This window comes from Pezoporus wallicus, unplaced genomic scaffold (genome assembly GCF_028554395.1).
Source record: "Pezoporus wallicus isolate ANWC-B61680 ecotype Strahan unplaced genomic scaffold, APGP_CSIRO_Pwel_v1 scaffold_7402, whole genome shotgun sequence".
NCBI lineage: Eukaryota > Metazoa > Chordata > Aves > Psittaciformes > Psittacidae > Pezoporus > Pezoporus wallicus.
Genome location: NW_026641037.1, coordinates 1,000,134 through 1,014,692, shown reverse-complemented (window position 1 = coordinate 1,014,692; position 14,559 = coordinate 1,000,134). Strand labels below are relative to the sequence as shown.

At 35.6% G+C, this 14,559-nt stretch overlaps 1 protein-coding gene across 2 annotated transcripts in view; it reads left to right on the top strand.

Moving 5' to 3' along the window:
* Window positions 1–14,559, top strand: part of SMC4 (structural maintenance of chromosomes 4) — a 38,194-nt gene that overhangs the window by 6,759 nt on the left and 16,876 nt on the right. For both annotated transcript variants that reach the window (XM_057421800.1, XM_057421801.1), the window contains 4 exons: window positions 11,587–11,751; window positions 12,681–12,808; window positions 13,369–13,509; window positions 14,390–14,540. In XM_057421800.1, the coding sequence (XP_057277783.1) occupies window positions 11,587–11,751; window positions 12,681–12,808; window positions 13,369–13,509; window positions 14,390–14,540 (585 nt within the window). The remainder of the gene's footprint in view (window positions 1–11,586; window positions 11,752–12,680; window positions 12,809–13,368; window positions 13,510–14,389; window positions 14,541–14,559) is intronic.

Sequence of the window (14,559 nt, the reverse complement as noted above, 5' to 3'; positions counted from 1 at the left end):
GTAGAGTCAAAGATGAAGCTAGGTAGAAATTATGGTAAGGAGATGTGTAAAGCTTGGAGAGCATCCCCTTTTACCCCTGGGAACATTTGCAAAGGAGTATTGCGAAGCTTTATTTTCACCCCTAGTTGTGATTTGTTTTCTTCTCCCATTAATTATTTCCCAGGAAGTTATCAATGAGGAGAGCATACCTTTTCCTGGAAACTTGAGCTTCGTGCTTCCACTTGTACAATAAAAAATAGGGGAGAGGTATAACCAGTAAATATTAAACCATAAAGCAGTGATCACCACTGCTGGTTTTTTATTTTTCTTTAATTTTACTAGACTCTGTGCAGAGGAAACTGTACAGAGATTTTCTGTCTTTCTGACCAAGGCAAGGTCCTTTCTTGTTGCACATAAGGTTTTGTGCCTTTTTAAGGTGACTTGGTGATTTGAAGTTGAGTTCTGTCCAGTTAGGAAATGTAGCAATGTTTTCTGCATAATGACAGCAAAACTTAAAAATCCAAATACTAAAAACTGTAGTTAGAAGAAAATAAGACCATGTAAGAAGTCTTGCCCTATCACAAGGATGGCCCTTTCCTCTGTAATGTTTTTCAAATTAAATAAACCAGTTATGTCCAATTTTAAATAACTTAGTTTTTACTCTTGTTACAGCTAAACTAAAATAGGCTCTGATAAGTTTAACGTGGTATCAAGCGATTTATCAGTTAAATAAGTTATAAATCTCTTTGATTTTTGTCTATGCCAATAGGCTGTCATTAAGATATTTCACTTGTACTATACCATTTTCTGGGCAAAAATTAAGTATTATCAGATGCTGGTTCCAGTATGTGACTATTCACTAGTTAGTACTGAAGAAAAAGTTGTAGAACACACCCTTTACATGTAGTAACAAAATGTTAGCATATTTAGCATTATTCAATGGAAAATATTTGTTTTTTTAGAATACTACTTTATTTTTTTTTTTGTTTCTTCTCCCCTCTTCATCCCCTACTTTGCAGTCTTTTTCTGACTTGGCAGATTTTGGTGCCTTTTTAGGATAAAGCTTGGGCCCACCTGAATTTTTTTAAAGTTGGTTAGAGCTTGATACAAGTATTTCTGCTGATGCTATACTGAAAATATTAAAATCAAACTACTGATGACTTCTGTGTGTAACATTAGAAAAAGCACCTGTGGAAGAACAGAGCATGTAAGAATGAGTAGCATTAGAAGTATTGCTAATTTTGTGCCTGAACTAGGTATTTGAAAAAAGTCTTGTTTAAAAATTGTTATAATGGGATATTGCTGACATTTAACAGAAGGGGTTTATCACTTTTATGATCCTTAAGTTTTAACTCTACATAGTGTATGTTTTTAATAAGTTTGTTATATGCTTTTAGTAGTTTAGGAATAGACAACATTTTTAATCGGCTTGCCACGGCCTGAAACTGCAACAGGAAAAAACACATCTTGTCACTTAAAGTATACTAAGCATTGTGGTAAAATCTGGCATCTCGCTGCTGGTTTTTTGTCTTCCACACTTTCAGTAACTTGAATATATGTAAGGAACAACAAATAAAATGACATAGCTTTTTCTCAAAAGACTTGCTTGGAACATCAGTGTACATATATGGAAAACTTGTGTGGGTTCTGTGCTCTGACCAGGCTGGGCAAAATTGTGAAAGTAAGTATGTTTGCTGCTGCCCAGTAGTGACTTGGTGAACAGGTTAATCTTGAAGCCAGAAAAAAATCTCAGCCTCTTTATCCTGGCTGGTTTGCTTCTAAGGAATTGTTAAATAGATGGGGAGCACTTGAAGGAATGTCAGTTTTGAATATAGCAGTGTAGGTTTGTCTGGGAAGCAAAGCAAACTGGCTGTGGACAGCAACTATTAACACCTGCTGAAATTGGCTTCTGCAGTCTTTCAAGGTAAGAGAAGTACAGTTGATTCAGTCTTTTTAAAGAGAAAGTGGAGTATTATAGCGACTTTGTAAATCAATATTGTAGAAATGGTAAATGCCACAAGGCTTTGAATTATTTTTGTATGAAAAGACAGTATTATGGGAGCAGACTTCTGTCAGTTGATTTCCATTTGCTTTAAAACTACTTTCTTTCAAACAAATGGAAGCTGGTTTAAGTAACTTTTGTACTAATTACAGTAGTGCTTCATTTACCTGTATTTGATAGGCTTAATTAAAATATTCTTAAGTAATCGTAAGCAAGTATAAACAACTGCAGTGATTTTATATGCACGTATGTTTGTAACCTATAGGAATGGCATTTTGCAATGTAGTAAGGCCTATCCTACGGCAAGGTTACGTTGCCAGAAAGGAAGTTTAGTCAAGTTTTTCACCTGCTGCTTTGTGGAAATAATGTAGGAGTCACTCTTCCAGTGTATTGGAGAGGAAATGAGGGAGAGCAGATTTTCTTCTCACTTTGAGTTAAGCCAGAAGCTCCCAGTTGTTGAGGTCTGCTTTCCTAATGAGGTACACCAACATTTGAGTGTTGCTGCGTGGAGCACAAGATGAAAAGCTCTACTGGGATTATAATTGGAGATCTGTGCTGCCAGCACCACTGGTGAAGAGAGGTTTGTTCTAGAAAACTCAAGGACAGCTGAGCTGAAGTTGTAAGAAGACTTAAAGCAAGTGTGATAATATAATTAAGTAAAACCAGATTCTTTGAATAAAGTATTATGTAAAAATAGAAGCCTCACTGATTCATAGAGTACAGTATTGATTTCTCTGTTTAAATATTATGCTTTATACTGAAGTGAACACTAAGCTGTGCAAGATATGCTGGTATGTCTATGTGCAGCTTCAATATGAAATCTCTTACAGTATCAGAAAACTTCTGTTGGCAATTCATATTTTTATTTTGTAAATTGCAACAAAACATCGTAGCCACTGTTTATTTGGTTTTCTTCAGAAAAAAGGGAAGCATGAAAAGTGAAGAAAAGCACTTTTCTGGGGGGCAATGTGTAACTGAGAGTGATATATTAAGTAGCTTCATAAGAACATGCCAGTAATCTTAAATCAAACATTGTAGGTTGAGTTTGACAATAACTGACTTAGATTCCAAAGAGACTCTAGATTGGCAATCCATTTGTATTCTTGTATTAAACACAAGAATGTCCTTAAAGCTTCTAAAATTAGACAGATGTGCAAACAGCTTGACAAAGGCTACTTTTAAATTATTTCCAGAATGCAGAACAGCAGTTTTGTGCAAACAACTGAATGTTGTATAACAGGCTAGTTCTAAGCTTTTCCTCATCTTTGGACAGTAGTGGCCTTGTAGATTTGTGTATGTGAACTTAATACTTATTTAATTTTCTTATTTCCCACCTAGCTTGTACCACTTTTTTTGGAAGGCGGGGCATGAAGTTGAGTATTGGATACTTTCTCCCCTCGTGTATATTTGCCATCTGGTAAAATTGGAGGGTAGAAATGAGATATGACTGCAAGCACTAAATGTTTGCAGCAATAGCCTGGAACTGGGGGGAGGGGAGAAGAAAGGAAAAAAAAAATGCACCAAAGTCCACCACAAAAAAAAAACAACCAAAACCTGAACAGAATTGTATTGTATTTCCAGGAGAAGAATCAGAAGGCTGCAGGAATATTGGTTACCTATGTACAAAGCTTCCATGGCATATGTATACAGAATTAGAAATCGCAGTCAAAACTTTACATGAAGAGGGGAGTATAGGCACACTGTTAAAATGAAGTGAGGTTGAAATTGCTGTACTGGGAAACAGAATATTCATAAATTTAGCACTGTTTTTTGCCATTCCTTACTGTATTCATGCTTAAGAAGTGAGAGCTATCATTGTGTGCCCTGTATTTTTGACTCATCTAGTTTTGGCTGGTGAAATACTTGCAAAATGTGTTGTCCTCATTCCCCTTACTTTGGGAGAAACACTTCACCATTTGAAAGAATTGAGATACAGCTGTGTTCCATAAAAGTTTAAAAATTCTAAACTTTACTATTATGCTATTAAGAGAAATTCCAGGTCAGTTCTGTCTAGCCTTCTATATTAAAAAGTTAAAAATTGAAATCGGGTTATAATTTGGGTTGATCAAGGTTGATTTTTTTTTTTTCAGTGGAACAAACACTAAGAGATTTTGGCTAGGGTTACTGTAATCCTCCACAAAATTTTGAGTTAGAAGTGGCCATTACAGCTGCAAGTACTGATTTTTTAGCATTCTGGACATGCTGGCTGTGACTCAACTGTTTGCTTCAGTTCAGTGCTTAAAGGACAAGTTCTGTTTATCACCTGTTGCATATAAAGAAAACCCTATTCCTTCAAAGTTGTATAGTGTGAATTTTCCTAATTACTCAAAGAGCTTGTTTTTTTCCTTTGGGGGGGAGGAGGGGAAGAAATCTTCATGCTTGAACAATTTTAATAAATTTAACATGCTTACATTGAATTGCTTTTAATGCATGCATATATAATAATAGTCACAAACATCACAAGACCCTTAGTCTTTTGATGCTTCACAAAGTTAAATGGTGTTCTGACTGCTGTCTACATTTGCATATTGCCTTTATGAAAATTAAATTATGTAATATTGTAAAGTTGCAAACTAATCAGTTAATTCAGTAAGTGGATTGAATATAAACATTGATAGTATTAAGAAGTTACAAGATTATTTTAATTGTGCTGTAACAGGTGCTGTGCTTGAGATTAAAGGAAACCCATCTGTCACCCAAAGATTTTGGATTCAGTAACAAAACTTCCTTTAATGGGAGCTTAAAAAGCCTTAAAAAAAGTTTCTAAACGTATCCTGCAGTTACGATGAAACTACTAAAATACTGTTCTGAATTTTAAAATAAGCTGTGTTTGCCTTAAAAATACCAAATATTATAGCCACAGTTGTCATATCTGAAATTTTATGGTAGTTTAGTATTGAACAAAAAAAAAAATCAACCAGAACCCCAGCCAAAGATTTCTCTCAAAGTACTACCACACTTATGTTCCAAGGCAGGAATGAGAATTTGGACAGGTTGTAGTAGCTAGGCTTGTTCTAAGTTTTTCATTACTCCAACTGCAGGTAGCAAAAGAATTGTGATGAAGCTATCATCTGGTATTGATGCGGAACCACAGCTAGGTAGATTTGACATCTAGGTGTGACGGGGTAAATCCAAATGCTAAAACCTCTTATGAGAGGAGAACACCCAGGCTATTACAGCAGTTGTGCCCTATTTGCAATAGCTTCCTTTGTTCAGCTGGAAATAAGTTGCCTTTCCTCCTGCCAGCCCCTCAGAGGTGGGGAAATGTAAACAAAAAGAAAAGCTTGTATAATGGGTCTGTCAAATTTTTAAAAATGTGTGATTTTTAAGCTTGGATTTGTTTGATAAAGCACGCTGAAGTTCCAGAAAGGGTCTGAAAGAGTTCTACTTGCAGTAGTTGAAGTGGGGAAACTAAGATAAATAAGTTCTCCTACTCTGCAAGGTATTGCTTCACTAAGTTTCTCAGCCACATGTAAAGACGTGGAAGTTCTTCCCTGTGTGTATAGTGTTGCATCTCTTGGGCAGTATTTTCTCTAAAACTCTTCCTCATGATTAAAACAATGTAATTTTCACTTCAGTTAGATGCTAAATTATTCCACTCCTGAATTTGGCTAGTGTTGAAGAGCTCCACTAACAAATCCCCTCCAAAAACTAAAAGACAACAGCTGCAACAGAAATTTCTCTTCAAAAACCACCCAAAGTACCAGTATTCCTCCCTCCCTGCCTCAGGCACAGCACATTTCCATCTACTGGATTCCAAGCTACAAAATTCCTTTGTTACAATCTTATGTTTTAATGTGCCTGTGCTTTACTGTGCATCTGAAGCGTTGTTGATGTGTGGGTTTTAACACTCAGAAGTTAGTCTGGTTTGTTAGGTAGTACAGGATTTTGCTAATCTGCTTTTCAGCAACTTTTTATTTTAAAGATTCAGATTAAGTCCCCAGAAATGAAGTAGCAACCCGAAATCCTGGAAAATGTATTTTTACCAACTTGCTGCTGTAATAATTCTGTGGAACTCTAATTAAGTAGATCTGCAAGTGTATTAACAGTTTAGTTGACAAAACTCATTGTAGTGGAAGACACTGTCTTCAATAGATTTTTTTTTTTTTTTTTCCTCCCCCTAATTTTCAGGGGTGAAAAAAGGAGACAGATATTGGGAAGCAAACATTTTTGTCTATAGGTTCTCCAGAAACAACTAGTCATAATGCAGGCAAGTTTTTGCAAACAAAAAAAAAAAATTGTTTGTTTCTTTATGAAGAGTTTGAAGTTGCTGTCGGTGATCTTTTGATGTCAAAAGTTTTTTGCTAGCCCTGTCTTGTTTCATACAAGAATTTTAAAATGGAATCTGATGGCTGTATTCTGAAACTCTGCAATTCTAGTGCCAGCACTATCACAGACTGAACTAATACTGTGCACAGAATGAATTACCAATGGCTAGAGGCTGGTTGAGGCTGGGTAACGTCAGTATTGGGATTAGCGAGTTGTGCTGTTCAGAGTTCCTAGTTTTGGAATTAGTGCTTCAGTCCACAGACCCTCTCTTAGATGTAAAGGGAGATTGCTGGAGCATAATGCTACTGTCTGCCAAGAGCAACAAACAGGAGTTACATGTAGAAGTGTCTGTTTCAAGATTAAAAGTTGCAGAAAGGCAGCTTAATGGGTAGGTCAAAATTTATCAAGCAGTTTGATAACCTTGTTTAAAATGCAAATCTATATAGCAGAAAATACTGGATAAACTTAGTTTAAAAGCTTTCTGTTGTGAGAGGATCAGCTGTTTAAAGAAACAAATGTGTAATTTTAGAGAAAATAGTAGTTTGTAGAAATGAGGTAATAGTTTAGGGGCTTTATTTTGCCACCTTGTGAGGCCTACACAACAGGTGAAGTTCTTGCCTGTCACAAGTTTGCTCTGGAGGGCAGCAGTTTAGGGACTAGTGATATGACAAGGGGTAACGGAAACAAGAGAAGTTTAGATTGTGTATGAAGAGGAAGCTCTTTACTGTGAGGGTGGTAAGGCACTGGAATGGGTTGCCCAAGGAGGTTGTGAATGCTCCATTCGTGGTGGTGTTCAAGGCTGGGTTGAACAGAGCCTTGGGTGACATGGTTTAGTGTGAGGTGTCCCTGCCCATGGCAGGGGGTTGGAACTAGATGATCTTAAGGTCCTTTCCAACCCTGTTTTATGATTCTATGATTCTCTTTAAGTAAGATGCCTGCATTGTAGGAGATGTGCTAGTCCTAATACGGGTTTTGTTCCAACATGAATGCAGAAGAGTATGCATGCAATAGATATTGAAATTTGATTAATTCTGCAATAATAAGCATCTCGCATTAAATCTATAGCATTCCTAAATACTCCAAGGATGCAAGTGTTACTGGAATGCACAGGACTTGGCGTACAGGGACCCTTGACTTGGCAGCCTCATAACATTAAGATAGTGATAAAAGGTGCTGGTGATGTCACCACTTGTGTCAGTTCTTCAGGCATCTTTCTGGACAACCCTCTGCGGCATCCCTTTGGGGTTGAGCGCAGTGGGCATAGCAAGTCCAGGTGCTCCTGGACTGTGTGTTGTGTGCTGCCAGTTTACCCAGTGCTTTGCTGACCCTCCGTCTCCTCAACTGAGGTGTTGATTTCACGTAGTTAATTGTATGATGAGCAAGTCTTACACTAGTTCTTGACAGCTTTTACAGTTTACTTTAAAATTTTTGCTCTTATGCAGAGTAGAAATTTAATTGTAGAAAGTATCTTGAACATTATGGCACTGAAATAATTTCCAGCTATGAAAAGGAAGGCAGAATCTCTTCCTTCCAAGCTCCTTAACTTACTCTACTTTTCACTTGAGGAAATGGCTTTCGAAGGAGACTGGCACTTGCCCTTGTTTTTATAACGGTGTAACCTACTGTCAAGCAAGGTTTCTCATTATTTAAGCCAACTTTATTGCTTAGAAATTTCTCCACATATAAACCTGTGTTCTCTATTCAAATGTAGTAATAATTGTTTTCTGATAACTAAGCTGAGGCATTCTGTAGAAACTGTTATTTAGATGTCTGTTCATTATATAGTATTTGAGTTGACTACCTCTGTTACCAGTGACATGCCAGCGCCCTGTGATAACTTCAGTCTGATGTAGAAGACTTCACACACAATACAGAAACTGAAACTGGGTTTATAATTCCATTTAGAGTTCTTGCCATGAACGTAGAGCCTTCCCAAAATATTCCATGGATATTTATTACGTTTTCATACAGTGATTACTTGTGTGGGTGTTTTGTTCTTTGTTAGCTGTCTGCCAGTGTCACCAATGCCTTAATGTTCACATCCATTTTGATTGTCCTCAGTTGAATAGAGGATTTATTTCTTTTTTATTGTATTTTTGCACATTAGTCCCCCTCATTATTTCATGCCTGTGAAGTGCAGGAAGATAACTGAGGGCAATAATTAAAGAGATTTCCTGGTCATCCATTCCAAGACTTTTTAAATTTAGGTGTGACAGCCATATTAAGCATGCCCAAGCATACTCTCTTTTCAACAAATGTCTGCCTGCTGACTTCTCAGTTTCACTTTCAGAAGGGCTGTCTGTATTTCGAAAGATCTTTCACTAGATAAACGGGCAAGGCTGTATTGTTGAGGCTTGGGTTGGGTTTTTTTTAATTGGGTTTCTTTTCCATAATTCAAATAGTGGGTCAAGTAATAAGCGCTGCTAAAATGTTAAGGGAATAGTTATGCTGACTATCAACTTCTAACAGAATGCAGAGTTAAAATGTGATTATTTCTCACCCTTCTCCCCCTGTTAATTGTTATCATGATTACTTGAAAGAAGGGAAGGTACAACCTTTTTTGGTCTCCTTTATCAGTTAAAGTAGCTGGAAACTTTTTTGTTTCTTAGCATGTTAAATATAGGGATGGGCTAAATGGATTTCTTAATATATTGGCTTAGTAAATAATATAAATATTAAATCATATTTAATATTCCTATTATTCAATTATTACTTGTAGTTGCTAAATATTTTCATTTTTACCCTTGATAAGAAAAGAATGCAAGAATTTAAATAGGGAGTCTGTCTACATCTCTTTGCATAAGAAGAATATAAAATTCTAAAATTGCTTGCCTATGGTGAATTAGAGGAATATTAAACTGCCAATTGCCAGCCTGACAAGTTCAATTCATGTGAATTATCTTAACAGTACTTGATTCACTTCAACTTTTCAAAATGTTATTTAATGCGTGGCCTAAACTGCAGTCGCTAGTAATTCCTGGTCAGATGATGAGGTATTTATATACCATGTAAACAGACAATCAGATAACCAAACCCCTGATTTCTTAATTTATGAGGTTAATTTCAATAATTCTATACTGTATCATTAAATGTATTGCACAACTAAATAAGCACCTTTCTTAGACGGTTATGACTTAAAAGATGGCTAATAATACTTAGGTAAATAGTAAAAAAAAAAGTTGACTTGCATTCCTTGCTTGTCTATAATTCCTGTGGTCTTGTTAAATCAGGGGCAGTTTTGTCTTTTACAGCAGCATCTACCTTAAGTGGTAGATGCGCAGTGTAGCAAGTTCTTAAACTTGATGCTCACCACATGAATTAAATGTGTTTTCTGCAATTGTTTTATTTCTTGGATGTAAACAGAGGAAAGGCTTTAATGCAGGAATAAACAAAATGGAGACTTTCTGGTAAATCCATGGAAATTTAGGAGGTTACATAGTTTCCTACCCAGAAGCAGTGTCTTGCTGACAGGTGGCTTTAGATAGAGAAGTCGTACTTTCATGGCAAGGGAGCAAATGTGCAATGGGAATTGTACATAATACAACTGCGGTTATTAAAAAGCTAATTGGCTTTTTGAGATATGTAAGCAATAGAGCTGGGTTGTTTAGGATTGTTTGTTTAGTTTTTTTTTTTGTCTTGCCAGAACTGCTGACACTTTTTAGGAACAGTAATTGCCAGAGAATAGCAGCTTAGATGCATTTAACTTCTAAAATACTAATTAAAAAAAAAAAAAGGAAAAAAGAAACCCAAACAAAACCAGCCTCCATGTTTTACTCTAACAAGGGAATTATGTGCAAGAAGACCTGTCTTAATAAATTGCAAGGCTTTACTTCGACAAATCTGCAAAACTCAACTTTTTCTCTTCTGCTCAGCTGAATGGTATTTGCTAATTGGAAGAAAAACGTAGGGCCACTAGGTGTCATTGTGCACTGAGAATGTGGAACAAAATCCCTTTGGCAAAAATTTAACAACTGCCTTCGCTAACGTTTAGGGGGACCTTACCCTCATCTTTCTTTGCTGGTTAGAGGCCCGATTTGCAGTGGTTGCATAGAAATCCTGCCCTTTGACTTCTGTGGCTTTCTGGTTCTCCAGAGATCTCGTTAATATGTTCTCCAGAGATCTCGTTAATATGTTCTCCTTCTATATGTTCTTGAGAAGTTCTTCCTTATCCATACTTTTGTAGAGACTTGACTGTTATCTCAACTTCAGCAAGCACCCAACAATGAAAAATGATAAATGAATAAAGCCAATGAATATTTTCACTCTGTGGATATAGACTTAGGCTTTTTTTACATACATAGGTCAGATACTGGAATATAATTCTTATCTTGTCAGTTATAAAACTAAATTAAGAACTTTAATCCATTTTATTTCATGTGTTTAATGGCCAGTACTGGTACTCTGCACTAATATTTGTTTTATGAATAAGTTGTCTTTGGTCATGTACCTAAGTATCTAGGTTTTTGAAGGGTGAATAGTTTTTACTCTATGTTCTTTAATTTCTACAGCATCTACTCTTGCATCAGGTACAATTTTAATATGTATATATTCAGTTTCATGTCTTTGATATACAACTGCAATTTACAAAATATGTATTTTGAAACATGTAGTGCTACTCTGTCTTAAGCATAAAATATTGATAATAGATTTTTGTTGTTGTTGTTGGCTAATGATAGCATCAGTAACATAAGCAGTCCTTGTCATTGTCTTGGTTTAATCTTGCCTAATTCTTAGGCAAAAAAATGTTGCTATTCGCCTTAATAATTTAAAGTTAATGCTGTACATAAAGGAAAATTAAACTAAGGAAGCCTAATACTGAAGGAATGTCCTTTTTCCAACAAGGAAGTCTTAGTAATATGAATTGCAAGTCCAGTTCATCCATAAGACATGATTTCGTGGACCCTCTGTTTCCTAAAGAGAACCTTTCAGTGATCTTAATCTTCATTAAGACTGTTGGGTGCTACCTGATTTTAGAGGGCATGCTTTATTCCCTTCTTTTTTTAAGGTTGGGGAAATGCTTTTTTGAATCTTTAGAGGAATTAAGCAATTTTTAGATCTGAATGTTGGCTTTAGAAGAGATGCACATCACCACCATGCACTCCTTCGAGGAAATTTCCATTAATTTTGACCTTTGTTTTCCCAAATAATATTGCTACTGTGAATAGTCAGTTTTGACTACTGCATTATTTTGTTCTTTTTTTTTATAATGCTAGAATATGGACACATACATGCATTCCAAAGATGTTTGTTTTTTTTAGAATACTATCTCTGCCCCCAGGAAAAAAAAAAGAGCGGGGGGGGGGGGGGGGTGAAAAATCAAAATTCTTTTTTCCAAGGGGGAAGTTGAACAAATCGCCATGATGAAACCGAAAGGCCAGACTGAACATGATGAAGGCATGCTTGAATATTTAGAAGACTTAATAGGATCTGCACGACTGAAAGAACCTATCCAAGTTCTGTGTCGCAGAATAGAGAATTTAAATGAACAGAGAGGGGAAAAGGTGAGGCTCAAAACTTTGTTTTGGTTTGTTTGTTTTATGTTTGGGGGTTTGCTTGGAACACAGGATTTTACCTGCTGAACATTCTTTGATCATAATCTACATGCATTAAATGCTGCTCAGACTTAATAGAGAACGAGATTGTCATTATCTGAATATGTCAAGATAGAGGGTTTTTCCTGCCTGTTTCCTATTACTGAATAGCAAGTAGGAGAAATATCAGGAAAACTTTCCAGAGAGGTTTTTCTGCCTGATTCCTATTGCTGAATAGAAAATAGGAGAAGTTATCAGGAAAACTTTCCATATGCTAAGATAAGAAGAGAGGAAGAGGGAAGCAGAGCAGTATTGAGTTGTTGCACACACAACTGTATGAGAAGGCATAAAACATTAGTTGTGACTTGAGCTATGTAGAACTTGCTTCCAGAACATTTTATTTATGCATTCAGTTCTAAAAGTGCTAAATAATATTAAACTTCTTGTTGCTTGCTGTGTCCTTGGTAAATCCTAGTATGTTGCAGACAATTTTTTTTAAAGGCTGGGAAGGAAAAACCAGAGCTTTTAAGTGCAGAAATTAACTTAAAAGGGGCTAGTCAGAAGATTGAAATATAGACAGTCCATATATGTTATTTTCTCTATGTAACTTCTCTCTCTCTCACCTGTGTTTTTCTTGGCTTGCCAGAGCTGTTTCTGGCATCTGTAGAATCTTTTTATTAGTTTTAAGTTCCTGACTGAATTGCTCTAAAGGACAGTCTCTGCTGTGGAAGTTGTGATCTGTGATTTCAGAAAACTTCTAGTGTTAAACTGTCTTGCAGAGTTGTTGAACCACATCTCCAGAGGACATGTGCTACAAAGAATCTTGGATTTTTCTCCTCAGGGTTTGTTCTTCTGTAGTATTAGCAGTAAAGTCCACTCTGACTCTTTGTCTTGTCTAGTTAAACAGAGTTAAAATGGTGGAAAAAGAAAAGGATGCCTTGGAAGCAGACAAGAATAAAGCCATAGAATTTCTTTGTTTGGAAAACAGAATGTTTAAAGAAAAGAATCGGATCTGTCAATACTACATGTAAGTAATTCTCTACAGTTTTGATTTGGCTTTATTGTGGTAGTGGTGGTCTTAAACTCCTCTTCCTTATCTCTAAGTAGAAGTATTTTGTATTTCTTGACAGATATATCAGTCCTTCAGAATTAGTTGAATAGCATGTAGCTAGTGATTTTTGTTTCAAATTTTGAAGTTAAAAAATTTAAAGTAGACATCATTTTCACAAAAAAAAATTTTTTTTTAAAATACAAACCACCACCACTAAAAAAAAGTAATGCTTGCCAGCTTTTAACAAAGTAAAGTAGTCTGGCAAATTAATCTCTTACAGCTTTATACTTGAATCGAGAAAGTTGATCAGTTAAGGACTATTTTAATTTGAAGTGTCTAAATAGTTAGATTTCCTTGCTGGTTTGTATTAAATTGGCAAGGTTACTGAGTGACAACATTAAGGTTTAATTCTTTACATAATCACTTGTTTACGTGTAAGATTGGAAATACGCATTCATTATTAATGTCATCTTTATGGAAAAAAAAGTGGAGGTTTGGGTTTTGTAGTTGGATTTTTTTGTCTGCTTTTCCCCTAGTCATGACCTAAAGAAACGAATAAATGATATGGAAATGCAGAAAGAAAAAATTAACGAAGAAACGAAAGAAGTTAATGAGAAAAGCAAGAAACTTGGAGATGAAATGAAAACCAAGAATAAAAGTTTGAAAGAACTTGAAAAGTAAGTACTTTAGGTATAGATTTGTAAGCTGAGAGTACTGTGTTTTACACATTTTGCATATGTGGTGGTAAGAGTTTGCTGGGTTTTCAGGAAAAGGTGTGTCAGTTTTATTGCTGACAGGGGTCAGAACATGGGAGAAAGCAGAAATATATGGTAGCTGTATGGGGAGGTGATCAAACTCGGAGCACAGCTGTGTTTTTGGTAATTCTTCCACCAAAAACTTCAATTATCTGATGAACAGTCACTTATTGTATATCTAAACATTCCATGGCATGGATTAAATGATCTCTTGCACAAAAATAAGTAAATAAAGAAATCTCATTGGTTTGCTTTTCTTGCAGAAGTCTGGGTAATACAATCAGAAAATGTCTAATATTTGAATGGATTTTTAAAGTACATGCTTTTATATATTGACTGCAAAAGCAATGAAATATTGTTTTAGCTTTTTAGATATACCACTGTAGTGCTTAGGCCCATGGATGTTGGGTATTTTTATCTGGTTTCCTTATGAATCTTTTATGCATCCATTGTGTTTCCCTAAAATTGATTTGTCTGGGTCCTAATTTCCAGTCCAACTGCAATATTGATCTTCTCATCCTCTAAGATTGTGGTAAGTTATTTGTGAGAGGTGAATTATAAATTTTACCAAGGAAAAAATAAAATTTCTGAAAATGGATTTAAGATTGCATGTTAGTTAATCTTTTTATGATGAAACATAACTTCCCTGGGGAAAATCATGTGAATATAGTAAGTATATTGTTTTCAAAAAAAATTGAGTAACTGGTTTAAATTCTATATGCTTGCTTACTAAGCCAAGCTCAACTGACATTTTTATAGGTTATGGAATAGATGATTCTTTCTTTTTATTTTTCCCCTTCAGAAAACGCGATAAAATAACAAAGTTCATAGAGAAAAAAAAAGAAGAATTTACTCAGTGGGATTTGCAGGATGTTAAAGTAAGGGAAAATCTAAAACATGCCAAGAGCAAGACTAAAAAATTGGAGAAGCAAATTCAGAAGGACAAAGAAAAGGTAGTGTGAACTGCAGCTT